The 21,497-nt window shown below is 41.9% G+C and overlaps 1 protein-coding gene across 5 annotated transcripts in view; it reads left to right on the forward strand.

The window, feature by feature from the left end:
* The window catches only part of FBXW5 (F-box and WD repeat domain containing 5), a 249,011-nt gene that overhangs the window by 149,271 nt on the left and 78,243 nt on the right, over nt 1–21,497 (forward strand). For all 5 annotated transcript variants that reach the window (XM_030206924.1, XM_030206923.1, XM_030206922.1 and 2 more), the window contains exons 4-5: nt 10,765–10,939; nt 17,572–17,720. In XM_030206924.1, coding sequence (XP_030062784.1) covers nt 10,765–10,939; nt 17,572–17,720 — 324 coding nt within the window. The remainder of the gene's footprint in view (nt 1–10,764; nt 10,940–17,571; nt 17,721–21,497) is intronic.

Below are 21,497 nucleotides of genomic sequence, written 5' to 3' on the forward strand. Positions count from 1 at the left end.
TTTTTGGTGGCTATCACTTCAGCCAGAAGAGTTTCCGAGCTCCAGGCGCTATCATGTCGAGAGACTTTTCTGCAGTTCACTGAGGCAGGAGTGTCTATTCGCACAGTGCCTTCCTTCCTGCCCAAGATTGTTTCTCGCTTCCATGTGAATCAGCAGCTCTGTCTCCCATCCTTTCGTAGGGAGGACTACCCAGAGGAATACTCTGCTCTCAAATATCTGGATGTGAGACGAGTCATCATCAGATACTTGGAAGTGACCAATGATTTCCGGAAGTCGGATCATCTGTTTGTCCTGTTTGCAGGTCCTCGTAAGGGTCTGCAGGCTGCTAAGCCTACAGTGGCAAGATGGGTCAAGGAAGCCATTGCAGCGGCTTATGTGGCCGCGGGGAAGGTACCGCCTATCCAGCTGAAGGCTCACTCCACTAGAGCTCAGGCGGCCTCGATGGCAGAGGCCGGGTCCGTCTCCTTGGAAGAGATTTGCAAGGCGGCAACTTGGGCATCGGCCCATACCTTCTCCAGGCATTACCGCTTGACTGTGGCTGCTCGGGCGGAGGCCCGGTTTGGAGCTTCAGTGTTGCGGTCAGGGATTTCTATGTCCCGCCCTGGGTGAGTACTGCTTCGGTACATCCCACCAGTCTATGGATTGATCAGCATGATGATATGGAAGGTAAAATTATGTATCGTACCTGATAATTTTCTTTCCATTAATCATAGCTGATCAATCCATAGCCCCTCCCAGATATCTGTACTGTTTATATTCTGGTTGCATTTCAGGTTCAAGTTTAGTCTTCAGTTCCTGTTCAGGAGGACTTCGTGTTCAAGTTTTTTCAATTGGATTCTTCAAGAGTTGAGACGAGTTTGTGTTACAGTGAGCTGCTGCATTCCTCTCCCCTCCGTTTTACGGGGCTGGATTGAGACCTAAATTCTGCCGGCGCTCCCTCCCGCTTCGTGCGGCTGTAGGGCAGCTTTGTACCCCTCCCGTTTCGGCGGTGTTGGGGTCAGTCAGCTCCTCCCGCGGTTGCGGTTGCAGGATAAGCCAGATCCCCCCGCATCGGCGGGTGTGGTGTCCCTCCCCCGCTCCGCGGGGATGAGCTGGACGGATTCCCCTCCCCCACTTGTGTGGGGATGAGCTGGGTTAATTCCCCTCCCCCGTTTCGGCGGTGGTGAGCTGGGCAGAGTGTCCCTTTGTGGGTGTAATTCTCTAAGTGCTGAGTCCTGCGGATGGAGCTTTGATATCGACATACTGAGGAGTTTCCGGTAGCACATGACCACATATAGGGAGGCAAAAGGATTGCTCTCTATCTCCACCTGCTGGTAGATGGACACAACCCACCAGTCTATGGATTGATCAGCTATGATTAATGGAAAGAAAATTATCAGGTATGATACATAATTTTACCTTCCGTTTCGGGTTACCTTTCGCCCCTCTAGCTTCCCAGGTAGCCACCTCTTGTACCTGGTTCCGCCAGTGCCAGTATGCGGGTGGGTCTGGGGATATCCACTTTTGTAGTATGGTCTTGCGGGCTATCAAACAAACTTTACGGCACCAGAGCCGAGGTCTTTTTGCCTGTGCTGCAAACGCAGACTGCGTGTCCAGCACATAGTGCTCCCATGTCCCCCCTACCGGGGCCCATACAGTTTTAATCAGGAATCTTTGAATTTGCCTCCAAAATGCACGGACTCCTGGGCAGTCCCAGAGGGCATGAAGTAGTGTGTGGGGTTCATGCTCACATTTAACACATTTCGCATCTCCTGCGGTGTTCATATGTCCCCATTGTTGTCCCGATATATAGGCCCGCATGATCACTCTGTATCCACTTTCTCTTAACCGTTCGTCTATGGTGAGTATCGGAATGCGTCTCAGTGTTGCCTTAACATCCCACCTCTCCAGATTTCCCCCTGAATCTTGTTCCCACTTTTGTTTGATATATCCTAAGTTTTTGGGTGGGGTCTTGTTTGCCATTGCTCGGTATATGGTCGATACTGTCATTCCCACTGGCTCCAGGGCCTGAAAAAAAGTTTTTATTTGGTTACCAAGTTTCGACCCTAACGCAGGTTGGTTAAGACTTAAGATGTAATGCTTAACTTGTGCATAAGCAAAACAGTCTCCCCATGCGTTTCCTATCTTAGCTTGCAGGTCCTCAAAGTTTATGATACCCCCTTCCCTTCCTATCAAATGTTCGACCTTTGTGATTCCCTGTGCCTCCCATCTAAGAAAGGTCTGATTTGTGTGTCCTGGTTCAAAATTCGGATTCCCTCTCAATGCTAAGAGTTCTGATGTGTCTGGGATTCCCCCCATAGCTCTGACCATCGTTTTCCATGCCTTGCGCATGGGTTGCAGCAGGTGGCAGCTCTTGAAAGGGGCTGGGAGCTGCTTTTGTCTGAGATGCAGCAGGGTAATAGCATCATAGGGGCAAAATATTCCCATTCCATCTCTAATGGTGTAAACACATCTGATTGGCCCACCCAGTCTCCTGTATGCCTAAGCAGGCAAGCTTGGTTGTATAAGGCTGTATCTGGCATTCCCACTCCCCCCCCCCCCCCCATTCCATCCTCCCATCATCATTTTAGCCTGTATTTGGGGTTTCTTTTTTGCCCAGCAATACCTACTTAATACCCTGTTGATGTTCATTAAGTCTTTGCGGGTCAAACGAAGGGGAAGTGTCTGCAGGAGGTAGAACCATTTTGGGAATATCACCATACGTATTAGATTTATCCTACCGTTCAGGGAGAGTGGGAGACCCTCCCGTTTGTCTAACTGGCGGCGCGTCCCCTCCAACAAGGTATTTATGTTTAAGTCGTGCATCTTCTCTAAATCCATTGTCAGCTGGATCCCTAAGTATTTAAACGATCCTGCTGCCCAGCTCGGAGGAAAATCCCGACCCCCACATGGCTCTAACTTCCTCAGAGGAGGCTAAAGCTTCCGATTTAGTCAGATTCAGGCTTAGTCCTGCATAGTCTCCATATTCTTTCAGTAGCTCCATTAACGCCAAGAACGATGCCTGGGGTTCTGTGATCAGCACTAAAAGGTCATCTGCGAAGGCCGCTATTTTAAACGGCCTGTCCTATTTGTATACCTTGTATTGTTGGGCTGGCCACAATGTCCCGGATCAGCGGGTCAAGTGAGAGGACAAATAGTAAAGGGGACAACAGGCAACCTTGTCTGGTTCCCCGATGTATTAGGAGCTCCTCCGATTCCATCCCGTTGACCCGTACCTGCGCCTTGGGGTTGTAATAAAGGGCCCAGACCGCTAATAGAAATCGACCATCAAACCCATATTTTACTAACGTGGAGAACAGGAATGTCCAGTGCACCATCGAACGCCTTTTCGGCATCAAAGCTTATTAGAAGGGAGGGGGTATCTTTATACTTCCTCCTCTCCAAGGCTTTCATAATTTTCCGTAAATTTTTGGCTATGACCCTGCCCTCTACAAATCTGGTTTGGGCTTCGTGTATTAATTTCGGTAACACCTTTTTCATATGATTGGCCATTATTTTTGCGAGCAATTTGATTTCCACATTCAACAGGGAGATTGGACGATAGGACTCCATACACTGTGAGTCCCTACCTGGTTTTGGTATCACCACTATGTGTGCTAGGGACAAATCTTCCGGAAGTTGTTCTGTTTCTACTATTTTATTAAAATATTTAGTCAACATCGGAGCAATATGGTCTCCCATATTTTATAAAATTCTATACGGAAGCCGTCCGGGCCAGGCGCCTTGAGTAGTGTCCCTTGTTTTATTTCCAGTACCACCTCTTCCACCATGATTGGTTGATTTAATTTAGCTTTGTTCCGCTGACTAAGAGACGGTAAATCTAAATTGTCCAAGTATATGGACTCCGACAGCCCTTGTTCCCCCGGTGTTGCATACAGTCTGCTATAGAATTTGGCGAAGGCCTCACGTATCTGTTTTGCGGAGCGTTCCATTCTCCCTTGCTCCCCTCTCACTTGTAGGACCTGTCTCTTGTTCCCTTTCGGATTGGCTAACCGTGCCATCAGGCACCCTGCTTTATTCCCAAATCTATGCAGTTGGAATTTATAGTAGGCTTGGGATTTCGAGGCCCGTTGATGCAACAGCATGTTTAATGTGGCCTGGGTTTCTAAAAGATTGGTGCGATGGTTCTCCGCATGTGTCCGGCCATAGGCCTGTCGTGCTTTACATATTAGTTTGCTTAATCTTAGAATTTCTTGATTGCGGGCAGATCTGGTGTGGTGATGATAATTAATTATTTCACCACGTAGCACTGCCTTCGCTGCGTCCCAAAATAAAAGTGGGCTTTCTAGGTGATGTTGATTCAGTAATGCATAGTCCTCCCAACGCTCTTTTATTTTAGCTTTAAATGTCTCGTCCCCAATCAGATCTAACGGCAATTGCCAGAGGCCACCTTTAGATTTCATAAAAGTGTCTTCTAGTTTATATAGTATGTTGTATGATTTAGTTAGTGTTTCCTTCTTAGATGGTAATGAAATGTATTTAAGACTCTGTAAGAGCACTCCTTGCTTGTTTCCCTAATTACAATAACTCACTATAAATGAACAGTTGTCCTAGGGGTGAGTGTGAGTGTTGGGGAGGGTGGGTGGGAAGACTAAACTAGATCCTGCAGTGCCTGTTAGATTCTATCTGTTAATGCTGTGGTACAAAGTTTTTAAAACTAAGTGGAAAAGACTATGGAGATTAGTTGATAAAATTTGCTTTTTATATTTTTATTTTGGCTAACACTAACCTACAGTTCCTCCTTTAAACCTCAATCTGTAAGTTCCCAAAGCACAAAGCAAAATAGTGTTCACTTACCAGAGAAATGTTCTCTTCTCTCGGAACTTCTCAGTAGTTTTTGATTTTTTTGGAAAAAAATGTCATATGCAGTTACGGGGGGCTTAATATAGCCATATTTCCTCACTATTGTACTATAGTGAGTGCTACAATTATATGGACCATTTTAGGCCTGTTAGCAAAACCATAACTGGAATGAAACTTCTAACCAATAGTCAGGTCTTTTCTGTTTTCTTCTACCAACATAAGATGTGAACTGTTCCTTATTTACTTGCACAACACAGTCAGTACAAGCTGCATTTTGTTTTTGGAATATGGCTTATATTCCAATTATCTCGTATAAATATAGAAACTCAGTCTAACAATAAGTAGGCATTAATTATTCATTTATAAAGGAGGAAAAAATACCTCGAGAAGCACCTCTACCATAACTGACCTGGCGGAGGGCTAGGGCATCTTTATCATAGGCTAAAAAAACCTCCTTCTTCGTTAAACTCAACTGTTTTAGCTAAATACAATACTAGGCACTGCCTTCTTGCATTGAAAACTGTTTTACTTAACTTAGGCAGGCTCGCTCTTCAAATGGGATCGTGGTCAACAGGCCCTGTTTCGCCTTAGCTGCTGCAGAACCACTGATCTCGTGCTGCCAAATAAACAGAAGGAAAACAGGAGAAAAATTATTTCACACAACGGTTTCCTTCGTGTCAGATCTTTACTCATATAAACACCTTAACTTACAATCCGTTCACTCTGCCAACGGTCGCATGAAGGGCAATCACATTTCCAACATGGCGGCTGTAAATACTCCTCATGACGTCATACGCTGTCATTACTGACCTATCAGAGCTCTTCAAAATTAGAAAAAATGAAACCACTCAATCTTCCCATTAAGTCCAACGGGGGCCATAGAATTTAAGCAAAATATCCACTGTTGTTCTTTTCTAAGAAGCCATAACCGAACTTCTTCTTCTTGCATGTCTGATCCGACTTGTTGCAGTACAATACACCTTAATGAATCAAAGCTGCGAACCATCTCCGTGCAGTGAACTTCTAAAGGTGATGTAGTCTTCTTAGTAAAAATCACACTCTTGTGTTCAATCAACCTAACCTGGAACTGGCGTGTGGTTTGGCCAACATACAGTCTTTAATAAGGGCATTTTATACAATAAACTACCCCTTTTGACTTACATGTGGTATCAATGTAAAGAGCAAATTTTCGTCCTGTAGATGGATCTATTATGTCACTCTCCTCTAACATCACTGGACACATCTGACAGTTTCCACAGCATTTATGTCCACCAAAACTGCGAGTCACCTCTGGTTTTGGGATAGCAGAATATAACATCTCTTTTAAATTACTCCCTCTGCTGTACGCCATCCTTACTGGAGAATCTGAAAACTGTGGCAATGTTTGTATTATATTCCAGTGTCTTCGAATAATGTTTGCTACGTTTCCAGCCCTCGAAGTATATCTTTGCACATAAGTAAAAATTGGTGCTTCTTGATCACTATCTCTTATATTAGGCTGCAACAAAAACTCCCTGTTGGTAAATTTTGCTCTATTATATGTAGCTTTTACCACTCCTTTAGGGTACCCTCTCTCCATCAAACGATTGCTTAAGCTCTTAGCTTGATGACGAAAATTACTATTACTGGAGCAAATCCTTCGATATCGCAAAAATTGTGCGAAGGGTAAATTATCTTTTAAAGCCTTCGGATGACAACTGGTGTAATATAAAAGTGTGTTCCGGTCCGTTTCCTTCTTAAAAACTGAAGTCTCAAGCTGACTATTCATCAGTTCCAGAGTTAAACCTAAGTCTAGTTGGATCCCGCCAGGTCCTTTACACCCCATATTGATGGCTTTTAAAAAAGTAGTGTTAAGGGATTTGTGTGTAATCAAAGAACGACCCTTTGTTTCACATGTTAATCTGTCAGTTAATGAACGTGAAGTACTTAAGACTCTATCACAAAATTCTCAGATTGTCATCAGGAGGGCAGATAAAGGAGGTGCGGTAGTTGTTCAAGACAGTATAGCCTATGACAAAGTGATATTAAGACAACTGAATACTGTTACTGATTATAAGGAGCTCTCAGCAGACCCCACAGTTGAAAGAAAAAAATGTTGAGATTACTGGAGAAGCCTATGCCTTAAGTCTTATAACACAGAAAGAATTTCAATATTAAGAAAAACAAAATTCCTACTCTGTACACTCTACCTAAAGTACATAAAACTTTGATAGACCTCCCGCGGGACGCCCAATAGTCTTGGGTAGGGGGTCAGGACTTGAACCGTTGTCAGTATATGTAGACACCTTTTTGAGACCTCTGGTGGCTGAAGGAAGATCGTATATAAGAGACTCTACTCAGTTTATGAATATATTGAATATATTGACGTGGTATCTTTGTACACTGTCATCCCACAAAGAGAAGCTTTGTCGGTGATTGAGGGATTTTTACAGCAGTCTATAAATCAAAATAAGCAATTAATTTCTCTGATATTAAGTTTAGCCTCGCTGTCCATGGAAAATTACTATTTTACATATAATGGTAGAATTTTCCAGCCGATATCTGGAGTTGCCATGGGTGCGATGATGGCCCCCTCAATTGCAAAATGAGAAATTTTGAGGATCAATTTGTTTACCCATGCCCTTACAGAAATAAAATTAAGCTTTGGATACGCTTTATAGATGACGTATTCATGATATGGCAGGGTGAGCAAGATATGCTGATTTTTTTGATTACCTCAATGGTTGTCATTCTAAGATTAAATTTACAATGAAAGCAAATACTACTACTACTACTACTATTTAGCATTTCTATAGCGCTACAAAGCGTACGCAGCGCTGCACAAACATAGAAGAAAGACAGTCCCTGCTCAAAGAGCTTACAATCTAGTAGACAAAAAAAAAGCAAACAAATCAATTAATGTGTAGAGGAAAGAGGAGAAGAGGGTAGGTGGAGGCGAGTGGATACAAGTGGTTACGAGTCAAAAGCAATGTTAAAGAGGTGGGCTTTCAATCTAGATTTAAAGATGATCAAGGATGGGGCAAGACATAGGGGCTCAAGAAGTCTATTCCAGGCATAGGGCGCAGCAAGACAGAAGGAGAAGGACCCCCATCTCCCAATTTGTTTCGAAAGATGGGCGTCCTTCTCCTTCGAAAATAAGCCTGAAAGTGTTTTTCTCTATAGTTCAAAATACCTCACATGAATTAACATTTTTGGATGTCAAAGTGCGGAAAATGAATAGTCAGTTTGAGACTTCAGTTTTTAAGAAGGAAACGGACCGGAACACACTTTCATATTACACCAGTTGTCATCCGAAGGCTTTAAAAGATAATTTACCAGTCGTACAATTTTTGCGATATCGAAGGATTTGCTCCAGTAATAGTAATTTTTGTAATCAAGCTAAGAGCTTAAGCAATTGTTTGATGGAGAGAGGGTACCCTAAAGGAGTGGTAAAAGCTGCATATAATAGAGCAAAATTTACCAACAGGGAGTTTTTGTTGCAGCCTAATATAAGAGATAGTGATCAAGAAGCACCAATTTTTACTTATGTGCAAAGATATACTTTGAGGGCTGGAAATGTAGCAAACATTATTCGAAGACACTGGAATGTAATACAAACATTGCCACAGTTTTCAGATTCTCCAGTAAGGATGGCGTACAGCAGAGGGAGTAATTTAAAAGAGATGTTATACTCTGCTATCCCAAAACCAGTGGTGACTCGCAGTTTTGGTGGACATAAACGCTGTGGAAACTGTCAGATGTGTCCAGTGATGTTAGAGGAGAGTGACATAATAGATCCATCTACAGGACGAAAATTTGCTCTTTACATTGATACCACATGTAAGTCAAAAGGGGTAGTTTATTGTATAAAATGCCCTTATCAAAGACTGTATGTTGGCCAAACCACACGCCAGTTCCAGGTTAGGTTGATTGAACACAAGAGCGTGATTTTTATTAAGAAGACTACATCACCTTTAGCAGTTCACTGCACGGAGATGGCTCACAGCTTTGATTCATTAAGGTGTATTGTACTGCAACAAGTCGGATCAGACATGCAAGAAGAAAAAGTTTGGTTATGGTTTCTTAGAAAAGAACAACAGTGGATATTTCGCTTAAATTCTATGGCCCCCGTTGGACTTAATGGGAAGATTGAGTGGTTTCATTTTTTCTAATTTTGAAGAGCTCTGATAGGTCAGTAATGACAGCGTATGACGTCATGAGGAGTATTTATGGCCGCCATGTTGGAAATGTGATTGCCCTTCATGCGACTGTCGGCAGAGTGAACGGATTGTAAGTTTAGGTGTTTATATGAGTAAAGATCTGACACGAAGGAAACCGTTGTGTGAAATAATTTTTCTCCTGTTTTTCTTCTGTTTATTTGGCAGCATGAGATCAGTGGTTCTGAAGCAGCTAAGGCGAAACAGGGCCTGTTGACCAAGATCCCATTTGAAGAGCGAGCCTGCCTAAGTTAAGTAAAACATGTTTCAATGCAAGAAGGCAGTGCCTAGTATCGTATTTAGCTAAAACAGTTGAGTTTAACGAAGAAGGAGTTTTTTTTAGCCTATGTTGAAGAAGCCCTAGCCCTCCGCCAGTTCAGTTATGGTAGAGGTGCTTCTCGAGACATTTTTCCTCCTTTATAAATGAATAATTAATGCCTACTTATTGTTAGACTGAGTTTCTATATTTATACGAGTTGATTTGAGGAAATCAATTCCCCTGTATACGTATAGTTAATATCTACTTACATTCCAATTATGACAGAACAAGATGCAGTTGAGAAGTTAGAAGAGATGTTTGACAGGTAGTAGAAGTTAAAAAGAATTGCAGCAGAAAAATAAAGACCTAGCATCTCAAGATAATTGTGACAAGTCTAAAACTTGTGTATGACACAGCTGAGGGGCATTAAATAATCCAGGACTTCACTAACAGCATCACTGAAACCGAGGAACAAAAGCAATATCACTGAAACCGAGGAACAAAAGCAATTTCTCCTTCAGTTTGTATCAGAACGCTAGTCTGTTTCAAAAAAACAAAAATTCAGTTACTGGCTGGACAAATGTCAGAGGCACCAGGTGGTTCAGACAGTGACAATGAGTGATACATTTTGTTCACCATCAATAAACATTGTTGCTGTTAGTGTGACAGTTACCCTATAAACATTATTTAAGAACTACTTAAGTTGATAATCCTTTGTTTAAATCTACAAGTTGATAATCCTTTGTTTAAATCTATCTAAACAGTGAAGGCACCTGCTAAAGTTCATCATATGATACGTGTAAAGCACTTAGTCACTGACTGGTTTATTGGTTTGTTTTACTAGGAAGTACAGGTGCCATGAGCAACCTCTAAATACAGTCTGGTTTTCATAAAATATTTCATTTGTTGGTTCTGAGGTGTAGGATAACAAAATAGAGGGGTACCACGCATGATATGTGAAACTTCAATTATGGGTGTCACTCTAGTGTTCAAATACAATTTATATTTGGTTTGTCTTGAAATTCAGACCTACTTAAGTTCCTGAGGACCAAGATAATGAATGCTGTAAACTCTCATCTGTACTGTAATCTCTAAAGCATTGGTCAAGTACTCAACTTATATACTACATTTTCCTCCTATCTTCTTCATTACTAATAAGGAAACTCAACTGTGTACTCCAAAAGCAGTTCAGCTTTGTTCTGCTTCTCTGGAAGCAGCTACTTAGCTTAGTAACTGCTCCTTATAATGTATGCTGTGTATCCTTAGAACTCGTAGTACTGTGCATATTTAAGTGTTGCCATCTGAACACCAAGTTTAAGGAAATTCAGAAGTAAATGGGGCTTCCAGAACTTGCTGTGTGTTTTTTTTCTCTCTTCTTGGAGAGTTTATTGATGTATCACGCTGTACCTCTAGTATTCACTGCATGCTCCGTCTCTTCCTGGGGACTGTATCATTAAGATCTGTTTCATGCTCACCACATGCCCTGTCTCCCTGTCTCACTCGCAGATTTGGAACAATGACCTGGTGATTTCGCTACTCCATAGTTCCAACATGAGGCCTTACAACTGGAGCTATACTCAGTTTTCACAATTTAATGCAGATGACTCCTTGCTGCTGGTGTCGGGGGTGTTTGTGGGACCACACAATTCCTCATCAGGAGAGATTGCTGTTATCAGTTTGGGTAAGACAGACATTTCGCCCTTCTTTCGTTTCGCTTGTATTCTGTCCACATTCATTTTGGAGGCAAATTTGCAACAAATTGGTTTAGTTAAAAGAAATTTGTGAGTGAGAACTGTTCGTTTTCAAATATATTGGTTATCGGTTATCTGGAAACAGATTGGTTCCCAGTACTTTTGGGATACAGATGATCTGAACTTGGCTCAGTGGGCAAACCTTTCCAAAGCAGCAACTGAGATATTAAATACCATACAGCAGGCTTTCCCAAACTGTGCAGCCGTGACAGACTCACTGGGGTGCCGTGGAAGGATCCTCTTCATGTCCTCCATGTGCCTCCGCAAATCATTCTCCAGCTGTTTTGTCACATTGCCTGTGAAAGACCAGAAGGCACGCACTAGCTGCAGCCTGTAGAGATATTCGTTAGTGGGGGGAGTGGGGATGAGAATAAAGCATTTCCACCTGGCAGACTTCAAAATGACACCTGGTAATCACGGAAGAAATCCCTATGAGGAGAAGTTCTTCCAATGAAGTAGGGAAGGGACGTAGGTCAACCAAAACAAGGAGAACTCCAGAGGAGGATAAATAAAAAGCCTTTATTACCAAAGAACAGATACAATGGACTTGTCCACACTATGAATGTGGAGGAGTGGCCTAGTGGTTAGGGTGGTGGACTTTGGTCCTGGGGAACTGAGGAACTGAGTTCGATTCCCACTTCAGGCACAGGCAGCTCCTTGTAACTCTGGGCAAGTCACTTAACCCTCCATTGCCCCATGTAAGCAACATTGAGCCTGCCATGAGTGGGAAAGCGCGGGGTATAAATGCAAAAAAAAAAAAAATTTCCATAGGTTTCTATGGAACTTTGGAAGGCTAAGTGCTTTGAAAATATGCCTATATGATAAAATGAGATGAACGGTGAAAACAAAACTTAGAGGTGCGGCTGCGAGTGTCAAAAATTTACATCAGGCGTGGATGCTGTTCAAAAATACCATCCTGGAAACCCAGGCCAAATATATTCTGCATATTAAAAAAGGAGGAAGGAAGACCAAACATGGTTAAAAAATGAGGTGAAGGAAGCTATTAGAGCTAAAAGGAAATCCTTAGAAAATGGAAGAAGGAACCGACTGAAAATAATAAAAAAAACAGCATAAGGAATGTCATGTCAAATGCAAAGCGCTGATAAGGAAGGCAAAGAGGGACTTTGAAAAAAAGATTGCGTTGGAGGCAAAAACACATAGTAAAAAAATTTTTTTTAGGTATATTAAAAGCAGGAAGCCGACAAAAGAATTGGACCGCTAGATGACCGAGGGGTAAAAGGGGCACTCAAGGAAGACAAAGCCATAGCGGAGACATTAAATGAATTATTTGCTTCGGTCTTCACCGAGGAAGGTTTCGGAGAGATACCGGTGCCAGAAATGGTATTCAAAGCTGACGAGTCGGAAAAACTGAATGAAATCTCTATAAACCTGGAGGATGTAATGGGTCAATTTGACATATTGAAGAGTAGCAAATCTCCTTGACTAGATGATATCCATCGCAGAGTACTGATAGAATTGAAAAATGAACTTGCGGAACTATTGTTAGTAATATGTAATTTATCTTTAAAATCAAGCGTGGTACCGGAAGATTGGAGGGTGGCCAATGTAACGCCGAGTTTTAAAAAAAGGTTCCAGAGGAGATCCGGGAAATTGTAGACCGGTGAGCCTGACGTCTTATAAAGAACAAAATTACAGTGCATATTCAAAAGCATGGATTAATGAGACAAAGTCAACATGGATTTAGTGAAGGGAAATCTTGCCTCACCAATCTATTACATTTCTTTGAAGGGATGAACAAACATGTGGATAAAGGTGAGCCGGTTGATATTGTGTATCTGGATTTTCAGAGTACCTCATGAAAGACTCCAGAGGAAATTGGAGAGTTATGGGATAGGAGGTAGTATCCTATTGTGGATTAAAAACTGGTTAAAAGATAGAAAACAGAGAGCAGGGTTAAATGGTCAGTATTCTCAATGGAGAAGGGTAGTTAGTGGGGTTCCCCAGGGGTCTGTGCAGGGAGCACTGCTTTTTAACATATTTGTAAATGACCTAGAGATGGGAGTAACTAGCGAGGTAATTAAATTTGCTGACGACACAAAGTTATTCAAAGTTGTTAAATCGTGAGAGGATTGTGAAAAATTACAAGACTAGGAGACTGGGCGTCTAAATGGCAGATGACGTTTAATGTGAGCAAGTGCAATGTGATGCGTGTGGGAAAGAGGAACTCAAAGTATATACGTAATGCAAGGTTCCACATTAGGCGTCACAGACCAAGAAAGAGATCTAGGTGTTGTCGTTGATGATACATTGAAACCTTCTACTCAATGTGCTGCGGAGGCTAGGAAAGCAAATAGAATGTTAGGTATTATAGGAAAGGAATGGAAAACAAAAATGAGGAAGTTATAATGCCTTTGTATCGCTCCATGGTGTGACCGCATCTTGAATATTGTGTTCAATTCTGGTCGCCGCATCTCAAAAAATATATAGTGGAATTAGAAAAGGTGCAGAGAAGGGCGACGAAAATGATAAAGGGGATGGGACGACTCCCTATGAGGAAAGGCTAAAGCAGCTAGGGCTCTTCAGCTTAGAGAAAATATGACTGAGGGGAAATATGATAGAGGTCTATAGATAATGAGTGGCGTGAAAAGGGTAGACGTGAAGCATCTGTTTACTCTTTCCAAAAATACTAGGACTAGGGAGCATTCGATGAAGCTACAAAGTAGTAAATTTAAAACGAATCAGAGAAAATTTTTCTTCACTCAACTTAAACTCTGAAATTCATTGCCAGAGAATGTGGTAAAGGCGGTTAGCTTAGTGGGGTTTAAAAAAGGTCTGGATAGCTTCCTAAAGGAAAAGTCGTCCATAGACCATTATTAAAATGGACTTGGAGAAACTCCACTGTTATTTCTGGGATAAGCAGCATAAAATGTTTTGTACTTTTTGGGATCTTGCCAGGTACTTGTGACCTGGATTGGCCACTGTTGGAAACAGGATGCTAGGCATGATGGACCCTTGATCTGTCCCATTATGACAATACTTATGTATATATTGTTGCCGAAACATGGCACCGTGTGGAGTCTGTTGTATATTTTCTTTGGTAATAAAGTACATAAGTAATGCCACACTGGGAAAAGACCAAGGGTCCATCAAGCCCAGCATCCTGTCCACGACAGCAGCCAATCTAGGCCAAGGGCACCTGGCGAGCTTCCCAAACGTACAAACATTCTATACATGTTATTCCTGGAATTGTGGATTTTTCCCAAGTCCATTTAGTAGTGGTTTATGGACTTGTTCTTTAGGAAACCATCTAACCCCTTTTTAAACTCTGCTAAGCTAACCGCCTTCACCACGTTCTCCGGCAACGAATTCCAGAGTTTAATTATGTGTTGGGTGAAGAAAAATTTTCTCTGATTTATTTTAAATTTACTACACTGTAGTTTCATTGCATGCCCCCTAGTCCTAGTATTTTTGGAAAGCGTGAACAGACGCTTCACATCCACCTGTTCCACTCCACTCATTATTTTATATACCTCTATCATGTCTCCCCTCAGCCATCTCTTCTCCAAGCTGAAAAGCCCTAGCCTCCTTAGTCTTTTCTTCATAGGGCAGTCGTCCCATCCCCGCTATCATTTTAGTCGCCCTTCGCTGCACCTTTTCCAATTCTACTATATCTTTCTTGAGATGCGGCGACCAGAATTGAACACAATACTCAAGGTGCGGTCGCACCATGGAGCGATACAACGGCATTATAACATCCTCACATCTGTTTTCCATACCTTTCCTAATAATACCCAACATTCTATTTGCTTTCCTAGCCGCAGCAGCACACTGAGCAGAAGGTTTCAGTGTATTATCGACGACGACGACACCCAGATCCCTTTCTTGGTCCGTAACTCCTAACGTGGAACCTTGCATGACGTAGCTATAATTCGGGTTCTTGTTTCCCACATGCATCACCTTGCACTTGCTCACATTAAACCGCCCAGTCTCCCAGTCTCGTAAGGTCCTGTAATTTTTCACAATCCTGTCGCGAGTTAACGACTTTGAATAACTTTGTGTCATCAGCAAATTTATTTACCTCGCTAGTTACTCCCATCTCTAAATCATTTATAAATATATTAAAAAGCAGCGGTCCTAGCACAGACCCCTGAGGAACCCCACTAACTACCCTTCTCCTTTGTGAATACTGCCCATTTAACCCCACTCTCTGTTTCCTATCCTTCAACCAGTTTTTAATCCACAATAGGACATTTCTTCCTATCCCATGACCCTCCAATTTCCTCTGTAGCCTTTCATGAGGTACCTTGTCAAACGCCTTTTGAAAATCCAGATACACAATATCAACCGGCTCCCCTTTGTCCACTTTTTATTTATCCTCCTCTGGAGTCCTGCTTGTTTTGGTTGACCTACGTTTCTTCTCTATTTTGTTGGAAGTACTCCTCTTAGAGATTCCTTTCTTGATCATCAGGTGTCACTTTGAAGTTTGCCACGTGGAAATGTGGCAAAAAAGGTACACACCTTATGGAGGGATTCCACCGCCAGCCAGATGGATTTCAAAGTAAACTCTCATCAGTGACTGTAGCACTTTGCTACTTCCAACCACACCCTCAACAATTGGTTCTTCAATAGCTCCAACTGAAGGATCTTCAGCATTCAGTGCTGGCACAGTCTCCATTGGCAAATGAGTTACACCTTTCTAGGGCATCCAAACCCACTGACAACCACAACTCAGGTCTCGCAGGGATTTGGCTGGGGGCTAACAAACAACATCATTCCCTCCAACAATCTTCCCTGCATACTGGGTGGTACCAGAAGGAGAGTAGGGCTTTGCAAAGTTTTGGCTTCCGTGTTGGGGCTCCTCTCTTCCCTGACAGCTGCAGAAAGACCTGCCGATATAGTTATCTCAGCCTGCCTAAGAGTCGAAGTCCCAGAGGACAAGGAGGGATAACTTCTGATTTTCCCCTTCTCTTAGGCATCTTTAAGAATGGAAATTCAGGTAAATTATTCTAAAAAGATCTGGAAGCTGCTGCATGATGCTCCTGCTCATATTGCCATCTTGGCCACCAATCCATATAACTTTTGAATATTGACAGCTGTGGAAGTTAAATACTTGCTAGCAGTAAACATATAACTTCTTTTAGAATTGACCCATGTAAGTTTGTTTTTTTTTTGTACTTTTGTGAACAGAATAATTAGAAACCCTGCTCATAAACTGTATAATTTATTTTTGTCAATTTCACTTTTTTGGCTTATGGGTTCACAGCAGAGCTGCTCACCCCTCTGTGGTAGGTAAAATGAGTCCCAGTTATAACTGGGTATTAATAGTAGCTACAAATAACATTCTTATGGCCAGAGCTGCCACTAGAGATCTCCACTATGTTTTCTCTTACTTAGGCCCGAACTCTGGAATTTTCCCCCCCTTAATGTTTGCCTAGAAGCCTCATCCCAAATTTAAAAACGTCATTAAAACATGGCTCTTCCAGCTGGCTTTCAGTTGATGTTTGTCTTCTCCAACCTCTTTCCCTTTTTTTGTTAGTATGCTTTTTTCTTTCCTTTCCCATTTTTAACTTCTTCTTCCCTTCTTTCTCCACCACTTTCTCCCTCTCTTCTCCCCTTTCAGTCTATTTTCTCTTTCCCTTTTCGTCTATTTCATTTTTGTAAACTACTATGCTGTGCTTTCTCATTAATGGTCTTATAACAAACGCCTATAAATAAATAGATAAATATAATCCCCCAGTTTCTTTATAACATACTGTTAATTTGATGAAGTTAATGTGGTAGCACAATAGTTTTTCACTCACCCAGTCACTGCAGACCCAACATGATCTCGGGTATATCCATATGTTGCCTTTAGCAGCACTCTCTGAATCTGTCTGAAGCACATTTTGTACTGATAGGCAATTTCAGGCACTTCAAATCATTTCCCTTTTTTCCATCACAGAGAATATGGTCTCTTGTCTAATAACTATTTTGTTATTGCTACAGCTTTCTGATTTTTCTTTTACCACCTTTGACCAGATTATCATATGCCACTTTATTATACTTATACTTATAAATAATAAATTAAAGTCAGGAATGTTAAGAGGTCTTTAGTGTAATAAGCTGGATTCTTTTATTACCAGCTATCTTTATTTCTTATTTTTCCTTTTTGCTCTGACCTCTTCATATTGTGGACTTGATAGAGAGAGGTATTTAGTTTCCTTTATATTTTGTGTATCATCACACATAAAAAATATATAAAGGAAACTAAATACCTCTCTATTAATATATCTTATGTTTCTTAATGCAATCTATTTTCCTTATAACCTCTACATGGATGAAATTCCATACATAAAAAAAAATTAAAGAAGTCAGGAGTGTTAAAACTCTTTACACTTTACAAACTGCTTTGTGATTTCTGATGGTAGTAAAAATGACATATAAGGCAAACTTTTATGATTTTAGTAGGACTTTGGTTGGAACTGTAAACTTTTTTTCCAGGGCGGGGAAGATGAATAGCTCAGAACAGAAAAAAAGTAGTAGACATCCTCCATCTGCATCTCCCTGGCCTATTTGTGCTTTGTGTATAACCATTACTCTCCTGTCTTACCTTGTCCTTTAGAGAATTTCACGCTCCTCTCGCGAGTGAGAAACAAACCATATGATGTATTTGGGTGCTGGCTGAATGAAACCAACCTTATCTCTGGGAACTTACATCGTATTGGTCGCATCACCTCATGCTCTGTGCTGTGGTTAAACAATGCCTTCCAGGTGAGCTGACTCTAGGACCTAAGCCAGGCTTCAGGCTGTGTACAGTGAGGCTCAGAAATTAAGTTACTTTATGCATGCAATTTCTGGTTTGCTTGAATGCTGCTGAATATTCTTACAGATTACCTTAGCACTATCCAGATAGTGCCAGGGTGATCTTGGATGGAACAGGGCAGAGCAGTGAATTATCTGGGTAGCATCAATATTCAGTGTTACTGACTGCAGTATCTGGATATTCAGCTTTGGCCACTGTCTGGATACTGGCACTAAATGTCTAGATTTAATTCAGCTGCTATGGCCAGCATTGAAAATACAAAACACTACCCGACTAAATATTGACCCATGAGTTTCTGATATAGGTGCTTTAGAAACAGAAATAGGCTGCATTGTTTTAAATGCAGCAATGATTAGTGCCTTTGTGATGTCATCATTGATCATTGTGAAGCGTTTGACTAATTGACATCCATTTCATCTGATAGGTCAGGTATGAACTGTTGCACAACTGTTTTACAATATCAGAGCACAATTTACAGTGCCAAAATAAATACATTTACTTTTGCTGATTATTCTCCATTTACTACTTTATTTAAAATATGCTCTGTTGAATACAATTTACTCTCTCTATTTTCTTATTTTTTTAATTTTAACGAAGTCTTTATTAAAACATTAAACAATATACAACCAGATGAATAACCATTTCGTACACACTTAGAAACAAAAAAACGCTGGAAACCCACTGGCGAACAAATAGTACAATCCAAAAACACAAGTGGGAAAAAGTGTTGACTGTAGCTACCAGTGTACATATATCAATTGTTAAAAAAGTTGGGGGAAAAGACCTCCGATGCCTGTGCCTCTCTTTGCGCTGTTATGCCATATGGTACAGCGATTTCATCACACTGCTGGCTTCGATCACAGGTCATAAAACCCCCCAACAATTCAATTTTTATAGTTATATAGTTGTGTAAGAAAAATGTTTTCAAAAATGTGACGAAAAGATAAGAAACAAACTTATCTTATGGGCAGCAGTGTACGGCAGTAGTGAAACGTCCCTACGGGGACCCGTTTCACCAAATGGCTTCCTCAGGGGACTCAATGCTGCCTTGCTTCTCAGGTACTGCTGGAAAAAAACAAAACAACGTAAGTGTCACGTCTCCCAAAGATCTTTGGGGTTAGTGAGCCCTTGGGCCACGGCCGCTGGGCAGCAGTGGCAGGAGAATCACCCAAACACAGACAAGGCAACACAGGCGTATCAGCAAATCCAGGACTGGAACTTCTAGGCGGAGACTGCAGCCAAGGCAACTCAAGCTGGAGCAGACAGGACAGGAACTCAGCCCAAGCTTCACCTGTGCTTAGCCACCGTTCCTCAAGAGTTGAGCTCCAGAGTGCAGGTGGCCGACAGGACTTACCAGACAGGGCTGGAAGGCAGAACTGCAGGAAACAGCAGCCGGCTGGCGAACAGCAAGAAACTTCCAGAAACACACCGGGGTTCCAGGCATGCAGCAGGCAGCAGAATAAATCAGAAAACAAGCCGGGTCAGGGCAGGCAGCAGACAGAAGAATAAACCGAGGGACAAGCAGGGTCAAAGCCAGAATCAGCAAATATCACAGCAGCAGTGCAACAAACTCTCACCAAAGGAAACTCCTCTGAGGACCTCTGTTGCAAGGCAGCTAGGAACCTTCCCAACCCACAAGGGAGTTCACCAGGTACAAGTACTGCTTAGTTCCAAAAAACTCCCAAAACAATCTGGTGGGCTGGAAGATCCGGACCAGACCAGCATATCTTCTGGAACATGGGAAACGGTAAACCATCAATTCATCGCATTCCCCAGGTCTAACCACCGGGGACCGCGGTGACTGTGAGCCAGGAACCTGGGCACAACCGTGACAGTAAGAGGTAGCCATCCCAGTCCCACACCAACACACAAAAGCACGGAGCAAAATCACACACATACCTCAATATCTGCGGCTGTGTATTGTGGCTGCTGAAACATTCAATATGGCGGCTACTTTTAAAGAGACACCAACGCATGCGCACACCCACGAAAATTGTGATGCGTGCAATGGACCTGACAGGGGGAGTGTGAAAAAAACAATAAAACAAACTGATGATGAACCAATGTCAATGTATGGATAAGCAATCCCACATCTGTATGCTAACAAAAAGCTGACCACGCGACCATCACATTCAGGCCCAGTGGTTCAGCTGATTGTAGGTGATGTATCCATCGTTGATCAAGTTGTAGTAGACTTCTACCTAAGTCACCCCCATGTCTCTGGGCAGATACGCTGTCAATCACCCACAATGTATAATCATCAAAGGAGTGATGTTTGTCAAGTCTGTGCGCTGTCAACTGAGCACCTACCCATTGATGGATGATACTGTGTCTGTGTTCATTCATGCAGATATTTAAACTTCTGCTGGTCTTACCCACATATAATTTGTCACAAGGGCATTGTAGAATGTACATGACAAAAGCTGATTTGCAGTCAGTCCATTTTTTGGAATAGATTATCGATGTTCGTAGACCACTTTTTGAAACCACTGGTCTGTGAGATTCCGACTTACATCAGGGATGCAATGCATTTCCTTAATTTATGTCTGAGTTCAACAACCTACAGAATGAGAAGTTGTTAATGGTCATCTTAGACATCAGATCATTATATACCTTGATACCTCAAGATCAAGCATTATTGGTTATAACCAAAGCCTTGGATTCCCATCCCAAACCAAATGATGTCCCCTCTGCGTTTCTATTACAATTGACACGGATTGCTTTGATAGAGAATTTTTTTCTTTTTTCAGAATCCATTTATTTACAGACATCTGGTGTGGCAATGGGCGCCACCTTCGCGCCCTCTATCACGAACCTTTTTATGGATGATTTTGAATGGCGTTGGTCGCCCACTTCTTGTTGGTCTTACATCAGACTCTGGAGACGTTATATAGACGACATTTTTATACTTTGGGCTGGTTCCGAACTAGCTCGATCTGATTTTGTGTTGTGGCTCAATTCCTGTAATTTAGCCATTTAGTTCACAACGTCTCACTCTTTTGTTGACATCCATTTTTTTGGACGTACACATTTTTCAACAGAATAACACATTTATCACACAGGTATACTGCAAACCAACGGTTCATAATACATTGTTGTATTATGACAGTTGCCATACCAGATCCCTGCACAACAGTTTGCCTTTTTCACAATTTTTATGGTTTCATAGAATTTGCACCAATCTTCATGATTTCAAATCTTATTCCAAATTGTTGCTCCAGGACCTTTTGAGCAGAGGATATCCTCTGCACATTCTGAAAACTGCAAACCGTAGAGCACGTTATCTCAATAGGGATCTGCTACTGACACCCAGAAACTCTGAGGACGATACATCTAAACAGGTTTGTGTTATGAGGTATATGCAGGGAATGAGGTGGCCAATATCCTACATAAACATTGGGACATTTTGAGAACACATACAGCGTTAGCCAATCAACAGCTAATGATTGCTTTCTCTAGAGGCAAGAATATCAAAGAAATTCTCAGCCGGGTGCTGTTGCCTTCTCCCATCGATCGGCTGATTGTTCAGTCGGATGTGGGTCATTTCAGATGTGGACACTGTAAAACATTTTCCATCACTAAAGTGGGGGACAATTTCATTAACCCCATGGACCATAGGACCTACTATTCCAAAAAACGGACTGACTGCAAATCAGCTTTTGTTGTGTACATTCTACAGTGCCCTTGTCACAAATTATATGTGGGTAAGACCAGCAGAAGTTTAA

The sequence above is a fragment of the Microcaecilia unicolor genome, chromosome 6, assembly GCF_901765095.1.
Source record: "Microcaecilia unicolor chromosome 6, aMicUni1.1, whole genome shotgun sequence".
Taxonomy (NCBI): Eukaryota; Metazoa; Chordata; class Amphibia; order Gymnophiona; family Siphonopidae; genus Microcaecilia; species Microcaecilia unicolor.